The sequence below is a fragment of the Cotesia glomerata genome, unplaced genomic scaffold (assembly GCF_020080835.1).
Source record: "Cotesia glomerata isolate CgM1 unplaced genomic scaffold, MPM_Cglom_v2.3 scaffold_15, whole genome shotgun sequence".
NCBI lineage: Eukaryota > Metazoa > Arthropoda > Insecta > Hymenoptera > Braconidae > Cotesia > Cotesia glomerata.
This window is the reverse complement of record NW_025401886.1, coordinates 313,337-337,526: the sequence shown is the minus strand read 5'-3', so window position 1 is coordinate 337,526 and position 24,190 is coordinate 313,337. Positions and strand designations below refer to the sequence as shown.

The following is a 24,190-nucleotide window of genomic DNA, read 5'->3' as shown; positions in this document are numbered from 1 at the left end:
GCGAACACTATCTATCTTCCGCAATAGATAATTTTTCTAGCAAATTAGCAAACAAATTTATTTCCGGTTATACTATTACTCAAACTATAGGACCTGCTATGTTCGAAATTACTTTGAGTTTTGTCCGCTGGGATAAAATCAAGGTAAATTGATTTTACATTAATTAATATTTTAGTTAGTGCTTGTCGCTGGATACACACTTGCTAAAAATTAATTATTACTCTCCCAGTATCTTCGCCTTTTGCCAAGATACTGTTGGTACGCAAACCGAGTAGGTGGGGCAAGAAGGATTTGATCCGCTTGTGCCTGGGAATAGAGTCAGAGACTCTTGAATGATGCTGAGTCACCAGGAAGAGGGAGCTAGCTTTGAGTTCGATTAGTTCGCGATTTGATTTACCGACCGTCCGTTTATTATCGATCGTTTAAGTTTCATTTAAATTATTTCTTGTAAAGAATTAACTGCATTACTCTGTATTTATTTTATTGCTATTCAATTAAATTATATTTTCTTAATCAACTGTTGAAGGCAATTAAGTTCTTTTAATTTTAATTAATTATTTATCTTATCAATATTTCCTCAACATAATTGACCCTGGTTCCGGCGAGCTTACAAGCTAAGGATTTACCTGTTACAACATGAACAGGCCTGATCAGACCTGAGCGTATTTAAACCTTCAGACATGGACAGGCCTGATCAGACCCGAGCGTATTTAACCCTTCAGGCATGAACAGGCATGATTAGACCTGAGCGTATTTAACCCTTCAGACATGAACAGGTCTGATCAGACATAAACAGGCATGAACAGGTCTGATCAGACATGAACAGGCCTGTTCAGGACTGAGCTTATTTGACGCTTCAGACATGAGCAGGCATGGACAGGCATGATCATGTCTAATTTCAGGCCTGATCACACATGAACAGGCATGATCAGGTCTAATTTCAGGCCTTATCGTACATGAACAGGCATGGTCAGGTCTGATTATTTTTTCCTGGGCTGTCGAGGTAGAGAGACGGATCACTATCAATATTATATTGGTAGTGATATAGTACCTCAGGTTAATAAAATTAGAGACTTAGGTGTTTACATTGACAATAAGCTTATTTTCGATGGCCGCCTGATTAATACAGTTGCATAAGCTAATAAAGTGCTTAACAAGTCTTTTGAGGACAAGTAATGATTTCCAAAATGACGGCACTCTGATCAAATTATTCAACATCTTGGTTAGGCCTATTCTGAAGTATGGGTGTATAGTATGGGACCCGATCTATAGTTATCAAATAAATAAATCGGAATTGGTGCAAAGAAAATTCATCAATCATATCAGATTTCGAAGCTGCAGGAGAAATATTAATATGGATCGAGAACAGGCCTATGCATATACGAACTATACACCTCTTGCAGTCAGGAGAGAGTATTAAACGTTTTGTGTTGGAGCGGATATTATAAATGGAAATATGGGTGATAAGTTTTTCATTGGAGGTTATAGGATCATTAAATAAAACACCAGGAAGTTTAATTATTTCTTGTAACATTTCGTGCACTATGTTTGCACTTCATCAGGCAATCTAGGATACAAACAAAAAATGTAGTATAATTACAGACATTTCAACCATAATAACATATAAATATAAACATTCATACCATGATACAAGCATCCTGGCTCCGTTCATTTAATACTATATTTCTTGTCATATATCATGAATACAGGTTACGATAACAAATTAGTCAAAATTAATATATTAATTAATTCTTTTAAGCGAGCTATTTACAAAAAACTAAAACAACAAAATTGTACAGTTGAGTTGCAGTGGTCTAACGTCAACCTCGCCATCTTAGTCACTAAACATCCACAGTTGTGTGTGTGCACAGCTGTGAACAGTTGACTGCGAAATAGCTCCCTCTACAATAATATACTATTTCTATAACCATAAACAAAGCGTCTGAAATTCAAAACTATAATTACTAATTTCGATACTAGCAACAATAATCACATAGTAAAGATATAATCTGATAGTCAATTAATAATAATATCAAAACCTTAAAATTCTCAAAATAAAATCCTTAAATTTCTCAGAAAAACCTTTTAAAAAAATTTTTTCATACCTTAAAAATTCAAAAGAAATTCCATCCAAACTCCCCAAGAATTTCCCTTCGAAAAACTTCCCCAAACAAAAATTCCTCAAATTTAAACTGTTCACAGCTGTGTGCCCACACACAACTGTGGATGTTTAGTGACTAAGATAGCGAGGTTGACGTTAGACCACTGCAACTCAATTGTACAATTTTGTTGTTAGTTTTTTGTAAATAGCTCGCTTAAAAGAATTAATTACTATATTAATTTTGACTAATTTTTTATCGTAACCTGTACTCATGATATATGACAAGAATTATAGTATTAAGTGAATGGAGCCAGGATGCTTGTATTATGGTATGAATGTTTATTTACATGTAATTATGGTTGAACTGGCTGTAATTATACTACATTTTTTGTTTGTATTCTAGATTGCCTGATGAAGTGCAAATATAGAGCACGAAACGTTGCAAGAAATAATTAAATTTCCTGGTGTTTTATTTAATGATCCTATAACCTCCAATGAAAAACTTATCACCTATATTATCACAAGGTTCTAAATAATTTATCATAAATGGAAATGTATGTGTTACGGTGCTGGTTAAACATCTCAGTTTTATTGTACCCAGCACTTGTCTACGTTGCACTAAGACTGTTGGATTTACCATAAATAAGGTCGAGGCTCTCTACACGTGCACCGATATACAGAATAGGCAGAGTCATCAACAAATATGCTATTGATATTGACATTTTTGGAGGACCAGCAGATAAAATAAAAAGTGAAGCAAAAAGGGTGATTCTTAATAAATAACATTCCAGGTGTACAAATAGTGATTATAAACTACCAGACATATTATGTTTTTCTTATCTTTGAAATTTTTTATAATTTTTTTTTTCAGTTTCAATTTAAAAAAATTTTTTTTTTTTATTAAGTTCTTAAATTTTTTTAATTTATCTTCTCTTTGCAAATGCTATGTATTGTATAAAATAATTAATTCTGAACATTCTATACATAAAAATTAGGAAAACGGTTGACTCTAAAAGCCATCCCTGCAACTTACCGCTAATTTCGTTAATACCTGGCCGCTTTTTTTGAGCTCTTCGAGCTCCAAAAGATACCTTTTCTGTGCTTTTGAGCTCTTTGAGCTCAAAAGTCTGATAGAAGTTTCATAGAACACTATTTTTTGAATTTTCAAACCACAACAACTTTTGAATGAATGAACCGATTGTTACGTGGTTGGCGGCATTCTACGCAGTTTTTTAAGTCTCATAAAGAATTTCTAAGTTTCAATTGTTCAAACTAGAAATTTTGGAGTAACTCCGAAAAAACACTTTTTTCGGGTTTCTTTCGTTCACGATATCTCTCGAACGAATCAACCGATTTTGACTAGATTGGCGGCGATTGACGTGGTTTTTCAAGGTTGAGAGCTGATTAGTTTATGGAATCGGTAAGCCGTTTAAAAGTTATCCCAAAAACACTACTTCTGAAAAAAATTTTTTCCTATTTTTTTTTAGATTTCTCTAAACTTCTCAAAATCTATTTGTCCGAATCGGTTCAAATTAACAGGAAATCTAAGTTTGGTGAAGCTTTTTCGAGCTGGCCATATTAGAAATTGACTTTTGGGTACCTTTTTTTTTTTAAATTTTTTTTTTTGAATGAACTTTTCGAAAAAATACACGAAAAAAATTTTAAATGATCAATTATATAAAATAATCGGTTTTTTTTAAGTAAAATCGTCATTTTTTCGATGTCTACCAATTTTTAACTTCCCGCTAAAAATCTCAGATTTTCAAAAATCGGGAAGTTATTGTTTTTACCCCGTTTTGCAAAAATCGAGTTTTCATCAGATCTCGACGTTTGAAGGTCACAGGAAGCTTCCCTGACTACCCCCGCGATGTTGTCACTATGTCTGTATGTATGTATGTGTGTGTGTGTGTGTGTGTGTGTGTGTGTGTGTGTGTGTGTGTGTGTGTGTGTGTGTGTGTGTGTGTGTGTGTGTGTGTGTGTGTGTGTGTGTGTGTGACTATGTGACTCGCTTATAACTTTTGAACGGTTGAACCGATTTCATCGCGGTTGGTGCCATTCGAAAGGGCTACGCTGAACTTAGATTTCCTGAGAATTTGAACCGATTCGGACCGATAGATTTTAAGAAATCTTGAAAAATCTTAAAAAAAATAAGAAAAAAATCATTTTTGAAAGTAGTTTTTTGGAATATCTTTTAAACGGCTCTATCGATCAACTTCAAAAACTAATCCGCCCTTAAGCTTGAAAACCCACGCCGATCGGCGTCAACCCGATCAAAATCGGTTGATTCGTTCGAGAGATAGCGTGAACGAAAGAAAACCGAAAAAAACCGAAAAAAGTGTTTTTTTCACATAACTTCGTCATTTCTTCTCGGATCACTTTTGATGACATAGCATAATTTATAGAGCTTAAAAACCGCGTCGATTGCCGCCAAAAACGTAGAAATCGGTTAATTAGTTCAAAAAGATATCGTCAATAAAATATTTGAAAACAAGTGTTTTTATAAAATCACTGCGACATTTTTAACTTCCCACTAACAAAATCGAAGATTTTCAAAAATTAGGAAGTTATTGTTTTCACCCTGTTTTGAAAAAAAATCGAGTTTTCATCAGATCTCGACGTTTTAAGGTCATAGGAAGCTTCCCTGACTACCCTCGCGATGTTGTCACTATGTTCATATATATATATATATATATATATATATATATATATATATATATATATATATATATATATATATATATATATATATATATATATGTGTGTGTGTGTGTGTGTGTGTGTGTGTGTGTGTGTGTGTGTGTGTGTGTGTGTGTGTGTGTGTGTGTGTGTGTGTGTGTGTGTGTGTGTGTGTGTGTGTGTGTGTGTGTGTGTGTAAACTTCTCATAACTTTTGAACGGCTTGACCGATTTGATCGCGGTCGTTGCCATTCGAAAGGGTTTGACTAAACTAAGATTTTGAATACAAGTTGGACCGATTCGGGCCGATCAATTTTGAGAAATCTTAAAAAAACTGCGGTTTTTTTTTAATAACGTTCAAACGGCCTGACCGATCAATTCCAAAACTAATCAGCTCTCAACATCGAAAAACCACGTCGATCGCCACCAAGCCGGTTAAAATCGGTTGATTCGTTCGTGAGTAATCGTTGACGAAAGAAATCGAAAAAAAGTGTTTTTTTCGAATTACACCCAAATTTCCGGTCTGATCAATTTGTGTTTGAAAACATATCATAGAATTTGAAAGACTGCGTTGAATTCCGCCAACCGCGTGAAAATCGGTTCATTCATTCAAAAGTTATTGCGGTTTGAAAATTCAAAAAATAGTTTTATGAAACTCCTATCAGATTTTTGAGCTCGGAGAGCTCAAAACTACACGAAAATCATATTTTCGAGCTCGAAGAGCTCAAAAACGTAATAAGTGCAATTTTGAGCGCTTAATTACGAAAGTAGCGGGAAGTTGCAGGGATGGCCTTCAGAGTCAACCGTTTTCCTAATTTTTTTTTTCTTAAAAAAAACTTCAATTAATTTGACAACTATCCCCGCTAATCCCGGAGTGGGCTGATTTTTTTTTATATTTTTTTTATTTATTTAAAAAAAAATTGTCTAATTTTCAAAAATGGAAAAAATTTTTTTTCCGTAAACTTTATTTCTATAATAAAATATATATAATTTAACGATTTTATGATATAATATTCTCAATTTATCGACTTAATTTACGAATATAATGACTAAGTTTAATGATTAATACAGTTAATATCCAATGATTTCACAAAAACAATACAAAAAATTATTTATTAATTTTCTCTCTGGCGTTTCAATATTTTACAAATTCTCTGTCCATTAGAATTTGAAAATTTTTTAACATACAAACAACTATTTTTGTCCGGAATTATACAATGTAGTTGTTAAGTTCCTACAATTGGTTTCGTTTTCAAAAATCTGTCATTTAAATCAGTTAATGCTGTATTATAATCTTTTTCTGGAGAAAACTTAACTATGATATTTGGTAAGTTATTCAGATTAGAAGCCCATTCAAAAAATTCTATCGGCGTTGTTATTTGTTTATCAACTGCAAGTTGGAGACTTGCTCTTGCTGTGTATCGTTTGATGATGCCACAATTCCATCACACGGACCTTTGCCATGGGCAGTCGCAGAAAAATGCCACTCAGCAGGAATATCAGAATCATTTTCATGATAATATAAATTTAAAAAATTTTTAAAGTTTTTGAACTGTTGAGGAGCCTCATCAGAAAAATAATAAATCTTGTTACAGCGTTCGGGAAGACTTTTCACATAATCAGCTATTAATTTGATGAAAACATGAACAGCAACGGCATCGTGATTATTACAGTCTGAAATAATTACTAAACTTTTGTGTTCAAATTCATCATTTACTTTTTCATAAATAACCACCGGAAAAACTGTTGCTTGGTTATTATTTCAGTGAAAACCAGATGCTGCATTTTGTAATACGAACGCATAATTCTCTGCAAAATCATAAATAATGACAAATTCATTTGGTTTCAGTGTTTCTTTCAATGTTTTCAAAAATTTGACTTGTTCTTTAGCAATAAATGAGTGAGGTAAAAGAACTTTTAGTTCACTATAAAAGTTTCCAACAAATTCTTCTGTAGGCTTGATAAAAGTTTCCAAACTACTTCTCGGTTTTGATATCCAATACTTATACGTAATATTCTTAATCTCCTGATTCTCAAAACATGTTAGTAGAATGTTACTCAACTCATCTACCCCTGGACAGTTGTTACATTCACCCAAATTGATTCAACGATTGATTCAACAGTCGCAATGCATCGTTTATAACGGGTAATTGAGTTGCAGCGCTAACTTGGGATGCCGAGCTTGATTGTGAATTTTTGGGTTCGTTATTAAACGACAAGGAACTTAAAAAATAACAATGAAACATGTAGTTGCTAGGAATGTATTTAAGTAATGTATAAATAATTTTAAAAAACTTACGGAATGATAAGGATAACGGGAGATCCGTGGCAGTTGTGTTACTATCACTGTCAGCACCATCATTGTTCTCATTGTTGTCACTAGAATCATCTCCATGGTCACTTGCATCAACATTAGGATCATCACTAGTATTTGTTTGTTCCTTCACTAATTTTGAAGCTTCTTTTCGACACGAAATGCATAACAAATAATTTCCACCTAATCCTAACGTTACTTTCATAATGTCAGTTGCTGGACGTAAACCCATTTTTCTTGAATGTGATTCTAACTTAAATGGATTACAAAATCGATGGAATTGATTTATTGATGCTATAATGTCTTCATAAAATTCTTCTAATCAATTTAGATTAATATAATAAAACAATGAGTTTTTCAAATAACACCAAATCAAAATAGTCTTCATAAACTGTCACAGGGTTTTTATTCCCTGTGTGCGTCCCTCCCTGTGCCTAAATTTGGCAACAGATCCACACTCGGTGTGTCTCTGAATTTATTATTTTATATTGATTTATGAATTTATTTATTAAATTTAATATTATTAGTATTATTTATATTTGAAATTTCTAATATTATGGTTATTAATTTAAGAATTAATTTTATCTTTATTTCAGACATTTATAATGAATTATTTGTAATTTATTATTATTATTATTATTTGTGTGCATTGCCGTAAATCATTGGCATATAGTACCTAATTTTACTATGAGTGATAAATCATAGCCTTTACTCGCACGGGTGAGGCCCGACAATATCGATCGCGAGCAAAGAGTTCATTGAATTAGGGAAAATGGCTAGAGAGGCCCTTGTTGTCGAACACGAGGCCTCGAACGGTTTACGGTGACAAAAATTGAGTAGACACGCGGTGGCCCGCTTGGTGTGAGGTATACACGCGAGACCTCCGCTATTGTAAGGAGTGTGGATTTGGTGCCTTGGGTTGAGTTTCCTTTTTGGTGAGTACTCACAAGTTGAGATCGATTAATATCTGCACACCGCTGTCTTCTGGCTTAAATAATTTATTCTTTTATCGTTTAATTAAATTCACTATCGATTTATCGGGTCGATCCCGTAGCGAGTAAGGGTTATTTTAAAGGAATACTTGTACCTATCCCGAAAGCCTCGTGTGGGTCCCTGAAACGGCCAGCAATTACTAGATAAAGCATTACACTTACACTAATTATCATTACGTTTGTAAATAATATTGAAAGGCTAACATCTAAAATTATCGTTTATATTGGTTTAATTGTTTGAAATCTATTATAAAGTTCCATAAAGGATTTAATTTGTTATTTGGAAAGTAGATTTAGTTTTAAGTAATACCGTTTATAAATAAATAATTTATTTTTATTAATATTTACCAATTAAACAATGATTTATTTTATGTAAGTTAATTCCCGGATTCTTTTCCTATGACTCATCTTCCTAGTTCAATTCGTTAATATAAAATATTATTTTATAACTAATTATTTCTAATTGTAAATTCTATCTTGACCTTGACTTTAGTTACTTTGAGTTTTACCTTTTCATTCGCATACTGATTTAAATCGTTAATTGACCGTCCGGCGCGGCCCCTGGAATTTTTATTATTTTTGGTAATTTTTGGATAAAATTATCTGGCGTCCAAATGTGCACTAACCCAGCCTGAGGGTTAATTTTATTATATATTAAAAGGGCGAGCGTAAAATACCCTACCCAACCGATATCTCCGCCATCGGTCGAATTTAGTTAAATTTTGGGAAAAAGTATTGTTACTATAAATATAAACTATAATAATTATTTATTTATTTAGCAAATGTAATATCAACAATCTTTCACTAGACAGTTGATCGCACAAAAGATTAACAGCAATTTACAGGTTATGTTTTAGACAGTATAAAAAAACCGTATTCATAAATCGATAAACACTAGCGTATAGTTTCTAATATACTGACTATAGGTAAGTCTATAATTATCCTACCCCAGTTTATCGACCTTACTGATAGGTTAAAATTTGAATCTTGGTGATTATATTCGTAAATTAAGTCTATGAATTTGAAATATTATATCATAAAATCGTTAAATTATATTCATTTTATAATAGAAATAAAGTTTACGGAAAAAAAATTTTTTCCATTTTTTAAATTTGACAATTTTTTTTTTTAGATAAATAAAAAAAATATAAGGAAAAATCGGCCCACTTCAGGATTAGCGGGGATAGTTGTCAAATTAATTGAAGTTTTTTAGAAGAGCAAAAAAAAAAAAAAAGGGTGGACTTTGAAAAACTGACGATTTTACTAAAAAAAAACCGATTATTTTATATAATTGATCATGTTAAATTTTTTTCGTGTAGTGTTTCGAAAAGTTAATTCAAAAACAAAAATTTTTGAAAGAAAAAGGTACCTAAAAGTCAATTTCTAAAAAAGTTATGGCTATTTGATAATAAAAAAGCCATTTTTTTGAAAAATTCATAACTTTTTTTCGGTTGGATAAAACAATTTGAAAAAATTCTCAAAAATGTCCTTCAAAGAGTAAAAAAAGAATAGTACAGTTTCAGCTAAATCTAAAGGGGTCGGGTTCAAAAGTGGTCGATTTTTCATGGAATACCCTATATCTAAGAAGAAAAATAAATCAAAACTACCGAAAAAAAGTTTGTTTTTAAATTTTTTTCACTAGAAGTTATTGAAAGCCCATCTTCGATTATGGCTCAAAAATTTTGTTTTTTAACGTATAATTTGGTAAATTTTTTTGGATAAAATCAAAAGTCCCATTGAACAAAAATCCAATTTTTCGATTAAAAATGGCTAAACAAGTATCAAAAAAATTTTTTTTTTCAATTTTTGTATTTTTTTCAGAAAGAGCATCAAAAAATACTTAAGAAATTTTTTATTGAATTAGGTTATTTCAATTGTTATCAGAAACATGAATTTTTAACTTCCCGCTAAGAAAATTGAAAATTTTCAAAAATCGGGAAATTATTGGTTTTACCCCGTTTTTCGAAAATCAAGTTTTCATCAGATCTCGACGTTTTGAAGTCCTAGAAAGCTTCCCTGACTATTCCAGCGAGGTCGTCACTATGTCACTATGTCTGTATGTGTGTGTTTTTTTTTTTTTTTTTTTTTTTTTCAGAGGAGGGAGGAATCCTTTTTGCGGATTACAGGCATAGCTGTTTGGCCCTGATATGTGACGACTCGACGCAGCGTCATACTAAAACTCGACGCTAACGCCCCTGCTCACTAAACCCTAAACCTCTTTTCTTCTTTTCTCTAATCCCTCATGGAAACCGCCGTCAGTAAGTACTTCGTAAGGGGAGGAACTAGCTACTGCTCTCCCTTCTGGTGGCTAAGGTGTTAACTTTCTTCCTTCTGTCTTCTGGTATTTGCTCTTCTTCTTTCGGTGGAACGCAAATCTTTGAGGACTTCTGTTGCAAACGTGTTGGTAGCGTTCCAGGCAGTTTCTGATGACAACATTGCTTCCACTAGTAAATCTGGTTGCATTCTCTGGTTCAGGATCCTCTCCAACTCTTCACGTTATGGTTCGAAACGAGGACATACAAAAAAGACGTGCTCTGCATCTTCATTAACTTCTGGGCAGGACGGGCACTCCGAAGAATTATCGTGCTTAAAGCGGTGCAGATACTCTCGGAAAAACCCGTGTCCCGACAACATCTGTGTGAGATAGTAATTGACCTCACCGTGATTCCGGTTAAGCCAAATTTCGATCGGAGGTATGAGGCGGTGCGTTCACCTACCCTTCTCTGCAGCATCCCATTGTAGTTGCCATCGGCCTATGCTGTTCTGCCGTTCTTCAGGGCTCAGTGCAGTTGACCTTTTTCGTTGGTAAAGGGCCCGTCTTTTCTCTGCTAGAACTCTAAGAGGTAGTGTTCGGGCAGTGACGCACAGTGCTTCTTCTGATATTGTGCGGAAGGCACTAGCTATTTGTAGGGCACTCAGTTGATATACTGGTCCAGCTTTTCTCCATGATTCTTGAGTTTTCAGTGCATCAGCCCAAATGGATATTCCGTAAGTGAGCACTGATGCGAGACTAGCCCTCACTACTGACGCTTTGGCACTGACGTGTTCCACCTGCTGCTTGAAATTGAGTCGGGCATCCAGCATCACTCCCAGATAACGGATAAATGGGTTTGATGTGATTTCTTGTTCTCCGACTCTCAACTTGACAGTTTCTACCGTTTTTCTACTGGTGATGAGCACTGCCTCGGTTTTATGCTTGGCTAGTTGCAAGTTCACCATGTCCATCCACAAATTGACTCGTCTGAATGTAATATCGAATGCCATTTCTATCTCTTTGAGGTGCTATGCGACGATCACGACAGCTACGTCATCCGCATATGCTACAAGTTTGACTCTCGTAGGCAATGCTATTCTCAGGAGACCATCATACATGATGTTCCATAGCAGAGGACCTAAGACTCATCCCTGTGGCACTCTTCCGGTGATTTCGTACACTTCCGTACCGTTCTTCGTGTCATATTTCAGGACCCTATTCGTGAAGTAGTTGCTACCATTCTGCGAAGGTATCCTGGTAAGTTTTTTTTTTCTAGAGCCTGCATGACGCAGTCCCAGTTAGCGGAGTTGAAGGCATTCTTGATGTCCAAAGCAGCCACCAAGTAGTATTTCTTCTTTCCACCCTTCCATCTCGTTCCGGCGATTGCATCCTTGGCTATATCAACAACCAATTTGGTCGCATCCAGAGTTGACCGTCCTTTTCGGAAACCAAACTGGTTCTCTGCCAGGAGTGGATCGACTACAGCCTCTATTCTCTGATGAATTATGCGCTCGATTATCTTCCCGGCCGTGTCTAACATGCAGAGTGGTCGGTAGGATGACGGTTCTTCCGGCGGCTTTTTCCCTTTCGGAAGTAGTACTAGCTGTTTCCACTTCTGGAAAAGAGTCCCTTCCTTCAGGCATGTGTCATAAACATCCAGGAATAATTTCAGTGCTGCCCTAAGGATTGATTTCAGGGCAATATTAGGGATTCCGTCCAATCCCGGCGCCTTATTATTCTCTACTCGATTACCTGCCTCTATCAACTCATCCAACGTGATAGTTGGGATGTCTTCAGGGTTGAGCTGCTCCAACTTGTAGGTGAATACCGACTGTTGGGGAAACAGTGCAATAACAATCTTCTTTAGGAGCTGTGGACATGTAGGTGATGGCATTGGCTGGCATTTCAGGTGGGTCATAACCACCTTATACGGTCTGCCCCATGGATCTTTCTCTACTTCTGCGACCAGTTCCTTCCAGCAGCGTCTTTTGCTTTCTTTGATGACTCAGTTCAATTCTCGACGGGCCTTTTTATACTCTGCCAACAACTCTGCGGAGTTAAGTCGCCTTCTTCTTTGTGACTTTGTCGGTTGGCTCTGGCGAATTTCGGTCCTTTCTCTTTCCAGGCCTTGTGTCAGTTTCACCCTTGTCCTCAGCAACAGATTCGCTGTCACCGTCGGCTCCAGTATCCATTGCTTTTTCCGTCTCAACCAGTTTGAATGCGTCGTCGTGATGACTGCCATTCTTTGTCCAGTTTTTTGAATCTTCCAAGAGCATTGACTACACCGGTTGTCTTGGTCTTTATCTCCTTGTGGATATTGACATTTGTTTGGACAAACTCTTGCAGCTCAATGGTCAGCTTTTCAAGGCGCTCCAGCGCTTGCGTTCTTTTCATTTCAGCGCTTGCTTCAATCGCTGCTTGTTGGGCATGAAGCCCGTTTCCACTCTTGTTTATTTCCTGTAAATTACTCATACTTTTTTGATTTACCAGCGCATCGTACGGAGTGGAGCGGGTTATCATAACTAGGAACGGGTGTACCCTCGGAGATAGTACTTCTATCCCAGTTCCCTGAGGCCTAGTCGACACTTAGCCAGTCCCGGAATACACGGACGGATTAGACTTGCTCGTGGCGGTCAAGATTCCGATCTCTAACACTCACTGCGTACTTCCTGATCAAGGCCCGAAGTGACTGGCTCCTGATCCACTGCTGCAACTTACACCTCGGCAGAGCAAGCTCACATCAGCCGTGGCCCGCATCGTCGGAAATAATCGACACGGGTTCCGGACACTCCCAGTGAGTTACAGCAGGTAACGATCGTCTTGCTAAGTCAGTTAGTGTGACCAACCTATTAAAGGGGGTGGGGGGGGGAGTTTTGTCCACGGGAGCATATTTTATTTGGCTCCTACCCTCTGTACCTCATCAACTAAGAGACCTAGTGTCATCCAAGGACGGCGATCGTTCTTCCATCCGCTGCGGGGAGACGCACCTGGTAGCAGTTTCTCCTCTGCCGCAGGTGTGTGTGTGTGTGTGTGTGTGTGTAAACCTTTTATAACCTTTGAATGGTTAAACCGATTTCATTGTGGTTGGTGCCATTCGGAAGGGCTTAGCCAAACTTAGATTTCCTGTCAATTTGAACCGATGCGGATCGATAAATTTTGAGAAATCTCGAAAAAAATAAGAAAAAATTTTTTTTCAAAAGTGGTTTTTTTGGAATAACTTTAAAACGGCTTTACCGATCGATTCGAAAAACTAATTAGTTCTTAACCTTGAAAAACCACGTCGATTGCCGTCCATCCGGTCGAAATCGGTTGATTAGTTCAAGAGATATCGTGAATGAAAGAAAACCGAAAAAAGTGTTTTTTCGGAATTACTCCCAAATTTCTAATTTAATCAATTAAAACTTAAAAATTCTTCATGAGGCTCAAATAACTGCGTCGAATGCCGTCAACTGCGTAATTATCGGTTCATTTATTCAAAAGTTATTGCTGTTTGAATATTCAAAAAATAGTTTTCTATGAAACTTCTATCAGACTTTTGAGCTCGGAGAGCTCGAAACAATACAGAAATTGTATTTTTGAGCTCGAAGAGCTCAAAAACTTCGTAAGTGAAATTTTAAGCACCCAGGTATTAACGGAATTAGCGAGAAGTCGCAGGGATGGCCTTCAGGGTCAACCGTTTTTCTAATTTTTCTCGTTAATTTCTTCAAAAATCGACAACTTTGGAATGAAAAGAGATAAAGAGCTAAACATTTACCTGAGGACTTCTTTCTATATGTATAAGAACATATTGAAAAATCATAAAAATCTAAGAGGGTCAGCGTCGCCACGTCGTTGAATTGACATGGAATGACTCATATATAAGAGGATGTTTGTATATATGAAATCGATAAACTCAGAAACTATTTGACCGATCATTATGAAAATTGATATGTACCCTGATAGCCACGCTTTGATTAAAAGTAGTTGGATTTCAGCAGTTACAGTTAACTTGACATCAAGTTTGCCGTAAATTTTTACAGTACAACAGTTGTAAACAAATTGACTAAAATCTACAGCCCCAATTTGAATACAAGTTAACACCGAACTTTTGGTTAAATTGTACTACAATTTCACTACAACTTGAATAAAATACTTGTACTGCAAGTCTTGATGTCAAATTGCAGTGTAACTTGTAGACAACTTAAGTAAAAACGTTTGGTTTGCAACTTTTTTCATCAAGTTGGCTACAAATTTCGGCAGTAGATTGAATAAAAGTTTGAGTTAAGATGGCTTTTAGGGTATCTGTATTTTTTTTCGGAGAAGGTTTTTATGCTATCCCCATTGACGTAAATTGCCACTAGGTGGTGCTGCGATATATAGACTAAAAAATTAACTAATAAATAGACTAATAAATAAAATCTATTCAAAAAGCAAGTCAACTAATTCCATATCTGTCATCTGTCAAAGAATTAACAATTCAAAACGAATTATCTTTTCTTTGTTTTTATTGATAAAATTTCCAAATTATTAACATTGACAACGCTCGAGCCTTGTTTCGTACTTTTACTGTTGACATTGAGATGAGTCCGATATGCTTACATATTAATAACAAAGTAGATGTTTTATTAACTGACGTGTACATCGGCGTAAGTGAAAATTTTTTCCCACTAGAGAAAAGAGTGGAAGAGAATGAAAATGAAGATAAAGACTAAAGTAAGCTTTAGCCCTGCGAAGCAGGCTGGGTTTGCTAGTATTAAATAAAATTATCTAAAGAAAAATTGACTTCTAAGTTACGATCGGTAGCCAGACATGGGTCCATCTCCGGCAGCGGCTAGAAGAATATTTCTTTTTTCTCCGGCATCCGGGTTTCATTTTCCTATATTCGAATGTACCCTAATCAGATCAGGTGTCTACGGTTTTCTAAAGTCACTGTGCTATTGTGAAGTATGGGTAAATGCCGGTAGAAGAGAAGGATTACTGAAGTAGTGAAGAAATAGGGAGAAATGTTAAAACTATTTGTTTCCAAATTGATATACTGAAATAAATCGATAATTTTAATAATAAAGTCATAAATATATTTAGAATTGTATGATGCCTCCCAAAAAACGCTCATATTATTATTTTTTCGTATAGTTACAGTCTCTAATATTTACACTGCCGACAGAGTTTCCAGGCAAGATGAAAATTTATTAAAACAATTATTAAAAGTAAAATAAATCAAGAGGAAATTCAAAGACACGATCGTACGCACTTTATAAAATGACATAGAATTTTCATTATAGATCAAATTAATGAATTTATGTATCATATTTCAATTGAAAAGTAAACACGAAGCTTGTCCGGAAACTTTCTGTCAGTACTGTATATTTAAACAAAATCTACCATTGCATTGAGTATGTTAATTTTTTTTTTTTTTAGCTGTGTGAATATGCTCAAACTTGGGCTAATCATTTAGCTCATACAAATACATTTTATTATCGAAACGATCGAGAAGTTGGACAAAATCTTTATTGTCGACCTGGTGGTCCAGTGTCTGGAGATGTAGGAGGCCAAGATGTGTCTTCATATTGGTACTCAGCGGTCAAACACTACAATTTTTTCAAAGAACCAGATATTTTGCATACTAACGTCAATACAGGTAACGTTGGTTATAAGCATTATTAAGCATAATGAAATATAGTTATAAATATGATCCCTAAATATTTCCGCTAAGTACACGCTCAGAAAACTCAAACATTTTCTCATTATGAAGTTTCAAATTCTTCGAACTCAACTGGCATAAATTTCTCACAATTTGATCTCTTTCGTACGAATCACCCGGATTTCACCGCATTCTTGGTACCGATATCTGTCAAAAATATTAACTACTTTGTTTGTCCAACTTTTAAAAATTTGTACAGTGAAGTCACCAGTACGTTTTTCACTTAATGTCGTAAAATCCAAACCTATAATGTAATAGTTAATGTAACTGCGTTTAGATTTTAGTCATCTAGCTTTCGAAAATATGGAAAACGTAACGACACTTGTTTTCGACAAAGTACGACCTCGTTTCCTGGCCCAATATCTATTGAGAATCTAATTTTACCTTTAAATCCCATACAATCAACACCGTATGGTGTCCGTGCAGCTGTATGTGTGTGTGTGTATGTATGTAAACCTCTTATAACTTTTGAACGGCTTAACCGAACGGATCGAAATAAGTGGCAATCCAAAGTATATCATTGCCATTAAATATCGTAAAATTTTAATCGATTCGGTTCGCTACATTTTGAGAAATCTCAAAAATAAAATTTAAAAAAAATTGTTTTCTTGGAATAACTTTTAAACGGCTCTACCAATCAATTCCAAAAACTTATCCGCTTTTAAACTTCAAAAACTACGTTGATTGCCACCAATGGTGTCAAAATCGGTTGGTTCGTTCGGGAGTTATCGAAAACTAACTTCAACATTTCTGTTTTGATCGTTTTTGATATAATGAAATAATTATTAGAGCCCAAAAAACCATGTTGATCGCTGCCAAAAACGTGAAAATCGGTTGATTGGTTCGTAAGTTATCGTTGTCGAAAAAATTCGGAATAAGTGAATTTTTTGCAAATTGCGTGAAAATCAGTTCATTTATTCAAATCCCGTATGAAAATAACATATATGCTGAAAATATATGGAAACTTATATTTTGAGTAACGGATAATATATGCGGCCAATTTCTCTGTATGTCAACATATATGTTTTATCATATGTGAAAAAGTATATAACTCAAATTTAATTATGAATATATTGTGTATTATAAACACTAATATACTGGTAACGTAATTTTATATATGTTAATTTTATAGAAGATTTCACATATATGATTTTATATTTTCGATTCTTACCAGCTAACATATATGTTGAACGATGTATTGTATATTATAAAATGCTTTATATATGTTTACTATATAATGAGAAATATATTTTGTGTTTTATAATGTTAATCTATTTTCGTAATTTTCATTTTTTTATAATAATTTTTGTATTAGTGTAATTTTTAGTCTTCAATATTATAGGATTTATGATACCCTCATGTCTAGCATACCTTTTGTTTAGTTTATCATTTTTTAGCTTAACATAACTTATGTATTTTGCTTTATTACCTTCTAAACTCAGTTTTGTACAATTATAAATCCAAGCGGTAATGAGATTCTGCTTCGTTTTATTTACAACTTAATTCTCTGCTCTAAGGTTTTCTAATCCTTCTATTGTGAAATATTTTTTCCCAAGACACATCTGTTTTTAATTGTTTTATTACTTTGGTTTTTTCCTCGGTTTGGAGTATTAGTTATTTGTACATCTGTACATCATATTGGCATCTAGCTGTCTAAGTTCTTTCTCTCTCTAGTTATGAGATCTCTCTCTAACTTACTTTCGATCTTTTCTTTTTTGCTCGAGTACTTACCTATACACCCACCTTTCCTAAATTACAAATCAAGGGTCTCGCATCCCTTTTACTCCACCCATTACCCCTAGAAGATCTTAGCAGTACGAAAAATTTGGAACTTGTCGCCAAGTTCAACTTCTGATCAGAAAATCAGTTCCTCTTAGCAGAGCACCGTAATAGCGTCTAGCATTTTTTGTCCGACGTACTGTCTTATTACCGTTTGAAGTACTTCATAATTTTGTTAATTTGCCTCGCATTTAATATTTTTATAAGTAAATTTTTACTACATTCTTGTATAAATTCATACAAAATAAATTATTAGTAGAACGTTAATTTGGTCTACTAACTTTATCAATTAATGTAACCTGGAGCTTACAACTCTGAACTCCCAATTTAGTTATACATTTTTGATAAAAAATACATTTTGTTCATATACGTAAGAGTATACATATATGAAAGTATAGGCATATCATAATTTGGTCAACAAAGATAGAACAGACTTAAGATGGCCCGGGAAAAAATGATCAGACATGACGATGCCTGTTCATGTATGATCAGGCCTGAAATTAGACCTAATCATGCCTGTTCATGCCTGCTCATGTCTGAAGCGTCAAATACGCTCAAACCTGAACAGGTCTGATCATCCTTGTTCATGCCTGAAGGGTTAAATACGCTCAGGTATGATCAGGCCTGTTCATGTCTGATCAGGCCTGTCCATGCGTGTTCATGTCTAAAGCAGGGAAATACACTCATTTATTGATAATTTACAAATTCGTTTATTGATAATTTACAAATTTATTAATCGAAATTAATGTACATATACTGAACATGTTCAAAAATTTTTTCTTAGCATATTTGGTCCTTAGCATGAACAGACATGGACAGGCATGAACAGGTATGATCAAGCCTGAGCGTATTTAACGCTTCAGACATGAATAGGGATGAACAGACGTGGACAAGCATGAATAGGTATAGACAGGTATGATCAGGTCTGAGCGTATTTAACGCTTGAGACATGAACAGACATGGACAGGCATGAACAGGTATGATCAGGTCTGAGCGTATTTAACGCTTGAGACATGAACAGACATGGACAGGCATGAACAGGTATGATCAGGTCTGAGCGTATTTAACGCTTCAGACATGAACAGGGATGAACAGACGTGGACAAGCATGAATAGGTATGGACAGGTATGATCAGGCCTGAGCGTATTTAACGCTTCAGACATGAACAGGCATGGACAGGCATGACCATGTCTAATTTAAGGCCTGATCATACATGAACAGGCATGAGCAGGTCAAATTTCAGGCCTGATCATACATGAACAAGCATAGTCAGGTCTGATCATTTTTTTCTGGGTAGATCTGATCAGACTTGCATAGTCAGAGATGTGATAAAAATTTTTTTGCAAAATTATTTTTATCATTACGTTTGAATAATTTTGAAATAAAAAATTTGTTACATTTTCTATGGGATGTTTTGGTCTGCTCTGCTCCTGCCTAATATTAAAATCATTACTTATTTTATTATTTAAATAAATGTGGTGTTATAATTAGATTCGGTTAAATAAATAAATTAGGACTATCAAAATTTATTATAAAATCAATTTTTATACTATATTTATGATAAACTTATTTGATACGTTATGTACATCATAGAATTATTGTCAAATAAGATAGCAGCACAGCAGACGGGAACTTCAAGGCGCACGAATATTACCAAAGTTAAGCAGCATTGAGCGTGGTTAGAAGTTGGATGGGTGACTACTGGTGTTACAGTTGTACAATTATATGAAATCATTTTTTTAATATTTTAATTTATTATAGAGAATTGCGTATGACTCTATCAAGTACTATATCCATAAAATTAAGCAAAATTATTAATTAAAAGTAACAATGGCCTTCAGACCTGACCAGGTCAATTCATGCCTGATCAGGCATAGTCATTTTTTATGTCTGATCAGGTCTGATCAGTTTTCCCCGGGGGAACTTAGAAGCCAATGTGATCGACAAATGCTCAATCGGATTTGAAATATGGGTATTAATGATCAACAATAAGGTAGTGATCAGAAGTTGAATGAGCGTTAGATCAAAATTGATGGAAAATGAAATAGAGATCAGGTGCTGGATGAGACTTGAATCAAGGTCAATGGATTATCAAAAATGATAGCTGAAAATCTAATTTGATTAGTATGTACAAACTAATAAAAATGATCAAGTTTACTTATCAACAGTTATTATTATAGATAAGAAAAGAAAATTGTTTTATTTCATAGTAATTTACAATAACACTTTTATAAAATACAATTTCTCATCAGAAACTTTATGTACAAAAGAAATTTTATTATTGAATGATATTATTGAAACAATTATAAATACATATAAATACAGTGTACTACAGTAGAGTGAGCAGCGTCTTTTTCTTGTGCTTTTTTGTTTGCTATTATTTCAGTTTGATTTTGTCTATTTTTTACTGTAGGGACAGTTTTTTGAACAGTAATTTTTCGGGAATATTTTTAACTATCAACTGTTATTGGGCATTAAGTAGTTCATTTGTTATTTGTGATCAATTTTAAATTAGTGCAATTTTGAGGTTGGACTTTGCAGTTGGCTTGTGGGACTCTGTCTGTTTGGTGCTGCCATCTGATTGACTTATAGGAAAGGTGTTATATTCATTATGGCTTGTGTGTTGTGTTTTTCGGAGATATCAGACTCGGCACACTGCATTAAAGCAAACTGCCATCTTCACCACAAGTTTCATGTATCATGTGTTAAACTTAGATACAACTTTGGATCCGCAGCTGATGCTTTAGATGCGGTACATAAACAATGTCCTGCATGTTCAGAAACAAACTCAATGAATTTATTGACATCGATTGCTGTTCACTTGCCCAAGCTAAGTAAACTTGATAAATTGGATAACCTTGAAAAGTCAGCGCAAGATTTACACACAAAGGTAGATGATATTATTTCTAAGCAGACTGCACTAGATGCTAAATTTAATAGTTTGGAGAAAAGAGTGAGCGAGCTTGAAAATGAAGGATTTTCAGGTGGCTCAAATAAGGAGGCTGAGAAGATTTCAAGGGCAGCAGATATTCTGCTTAATTGTAACTTCGAACAAAGAGCCCTCCAAATTGAGGCACAGGCTCTTGCGGATGAGATCTCAATTTCCGGTCTAGAAGAAGTGGCAGAGGAAAACCTAAAAGAAGTTGTAAATAACTTACTTGATGTTCTTGATGTACCTCGGGATGATTTCGGAGTCAAATATGTCAAAAGGATCGGTAAACCAGTTGAAGCTAGAACGAGGAATGCTAAGCAAAAACGCAGGGATGTTCTAATCAAGTTTGAATGTAAAGAAGCTGTGGATGTAATGATCAGGAAGTCCAAAGATGTAGTTATTAAAAATAATGATTTATTAGCCGAGGAAAATATCTCGCAGGACCCTGTTCGTCTTCATCGCCGTCATCCGCCTACTCTTTACAAATTTCGTTCGCAGGTATTAAAGGATTTTCCTAAGCTACTTCCAAAAAATGTGTGGATTACTGCAGCCTCAGTGTTTGTTAGAATCGATTCGGAGAAACCGCCGCTGAAGTTATTGCCGTCTAATGGGATAGAGGTGCTCAAAAAGCACATTCGCTCGCGTCAATAACTTTCATTCACTCCATCATCACTATCGCTTGCTCAAGAACAAATCAGTCTGTCAACTTCCTCTTCTCAAGTTCCTCTCAGTGTTTGTCACGTTAATATTCGCTCATTAAACTGCAATTTCAATTTGTTTAAAGAATTCTTCAGGACTCACATCTTTGATATTATTGCCGTTAGTGAAACATGGTTAAATGCAAATATGTCAGATGCTCAATTTCATATGCCGTCATTTACGTTGCATAGGAATGACCGATGTCAAAGGAGTGGGGGAGGTGTTGCATTGTATGTCAGAGATTCACTTTCGTCGAAATTTATTATACTGCACCTCACAATCGACTTTTCCGGCTTCCCGTAAAGCATGTTTCGAGTTTTTGTTGAGCGAAGAGAATGCGTGATTTGACTATTGTCTTTAATAAATACTTTTATCTGATGATGGAGTGATATATTGATGTACTTACTATATGTATAATATACCAGTAATATTTGTAATACACTACTTTTGTTAATTAACATTCATTGTAATGTATTTTGGAAGGCCGCAAAGAGCTACGACTCCATGGCCTTTAAACAATAAATAATAATAATAATAATAATTAAAATATTTTTTTTGCTCGACGGGCGGAAAGCGTCAACTTTCGGCCCGCTGCGCTAAACGAAAGTGCCGCTTCCTGCCTTCGTCGAGCAAAAAAATAGTATACACTCCACGGAAAGTAAATAAGAAAGCCTCAGATCACATGTTTGTCAACATCGGCTTCGCCTCGGCCGACAATTACATGTGATCTGAGACATTTCTTACTTTACTTCCCTAGGTGTGTAATATACTATAGATCATGTTAAAAGTTCTAAATCATGACTTGTTTTGACTTGTTTGTTGATAATACATCTTACAAATGAAAATATTTTTGTGGTTGAATCGACTTCGACTAACAAGCGCCGCAACGCTACATGTTGATCTACCGGTAATTTATTCAAGATAGATAATTATTTTCGACCTACCAATAGTGATTATAATCGACCGAGAACTCCACAATTGGATATGATGACTTTAGGTTTAGGTTTTGATTTCCGATTCAATAAAGTGTCCAAATACTTTTTCTGCCGGTAATTTAAATCATCTGAACATAAAATCGCTAGCCTGTCAATTGCGCATTTCAACCGGAATGAATCACAAACCTGAATCTCGACGCCGTTTGGACTTTTAACGTATGTCTGGATTGTCTGATTGAAGTCCTCATATATAAAGGCACTGGGCATGTAAAGAGGACCCCAGTTTTCAACACATTAGTGTAATTATACTAGGTGATGCAACAGGTGAACGTTAAAGCTCACATATTTTTCGCCGTATAATGATTCGATGTCAGCAACGAAATCTCGCAAGCACTGCTCTGCGTACTTCAACTCTGATTTCATAATCGGGGGTTTAACTAAGATCAAAATACCGTCAACTAACAAGGCCGAAATGGTTAACGTAACGCGTCGGAAAACACATGTTCATGATCGGTAGGCTGTACGCCAAGAGAAAGATGATCCACTCATGAGCTTTCATGTGAACACGATCTGATAATGGGCGAGGGGTTCTAGAAATTTCCGACGTTGGTGAAATTGAAGTCAGGTAATGGTCAAATTCGTCAATTTTGTCACCGAAGTAGAATTTTTCCTGGGAATTGACAGAATCAAACCATAAACCAGCGAATTGGCGACTGACTCCCAGACCAACGCAGTGTATCCAATCGACGCCAAGATTTGCGATGATGTCATAATCTGGTATCTCGGATAAAACAGAAACACCCTTGATACCTTTCCGATCTTCTTTAGTTTTCGCCTCTGCATGCAGCAGTGTGTCTTCGTGAGTCCTCAAACCGTCCCGAAATGGATTGCCTCCAACGATCGGGTAAACTCTGGTGTGTCCTCTTCCTTTCTTCACTGACTTTCCAGGATGTAGACATAAACCACAGCCATACTCGCCGTTGAATTGCGTGGAACATCAAACCAATAGACGAGCTACTGAATTACAAATACCCATAAGGGTAACGACGGTTTTTTTGTGTAAGATTGACCTTGATAATTATAAGTGAATCCTTTTTCTAGTAATGTCTTGGCTTCTTCTACGAATGGCTTAAGGTAAGACTTCATATTTTTGGGTTTTCCTACCCCAAACCACACACTGGTCAACAGAACATACTTACACCGATCATGCGGATTCAACTCATTGACAGTACAAAGAATAGGGTACACGGACGTATTTGAACTGTCAAACATTGGCGCTTCTTGTATAGCTTTCCGTCGAAAATGTCTTCAATCGCGTATTTGTTCAGCTTCTTATGGTTGACTGAGTACAAATGATAAGCATCAGTTGTCTCAAATATCTCCCAGAGCTGATCTGTCAAAAGTAAATGTGAATACGATCCCTTGTTTACTTTGAGGTCGATTTTTTTGTGACATTCACCACACTCAGTCGGACAATCTTTCTCGGGACCAAGATAATTATTACAATGCTCACAGATGTAATAGCTCGATACATTTTGTGAGTAACGATCGAGTATTTTCTTCCAATAGTACTTGGAACTGTTGGAATTACTCGTGCCAGATGAAATGTTCACTAACTTTATGATATCTTGAGCTCCGGTATAACTCGTGTTCCGACGCCACTTTATAGCCATCACTAGTAAGTTGTTGATCAAATGCTTCTTTGGTATATCCTTAGGAATTAAGGAAACTGTTGGATTTGGTGCGAAATTCTGCGTCAGGCTTTCTTGAACTGTAGTGGTATCGACATCTATGTTCACATCAATTAAATCAGGATTCTTCTGCGATTC

General features: G+C 35.4%; 1 protein-coding gene across 1 annotated transcript in view; it reads left to right on the top strand.

Annotated features, from left to right (window-relative positions):
- Positions 1–24,190, top strand: part of LOC123273866 (Golgi-associated plant pathogenesis-related protein 1-like) — a 298,986-nt gene that overhangs the window by 127,879 nt on the left and 146,917 nt on the right. Inside the window, exon 2 of the mRNA XM_044741342.1 lies at positions 15,734–15,953. Within this exon, the coding sequence (XP_044597277.1) occupies positions 15,734–15,953 (220 nt within the window). The remainder of the gene's footprint in view (positions 1–15,733; positions 15,954–24,190) is intronic.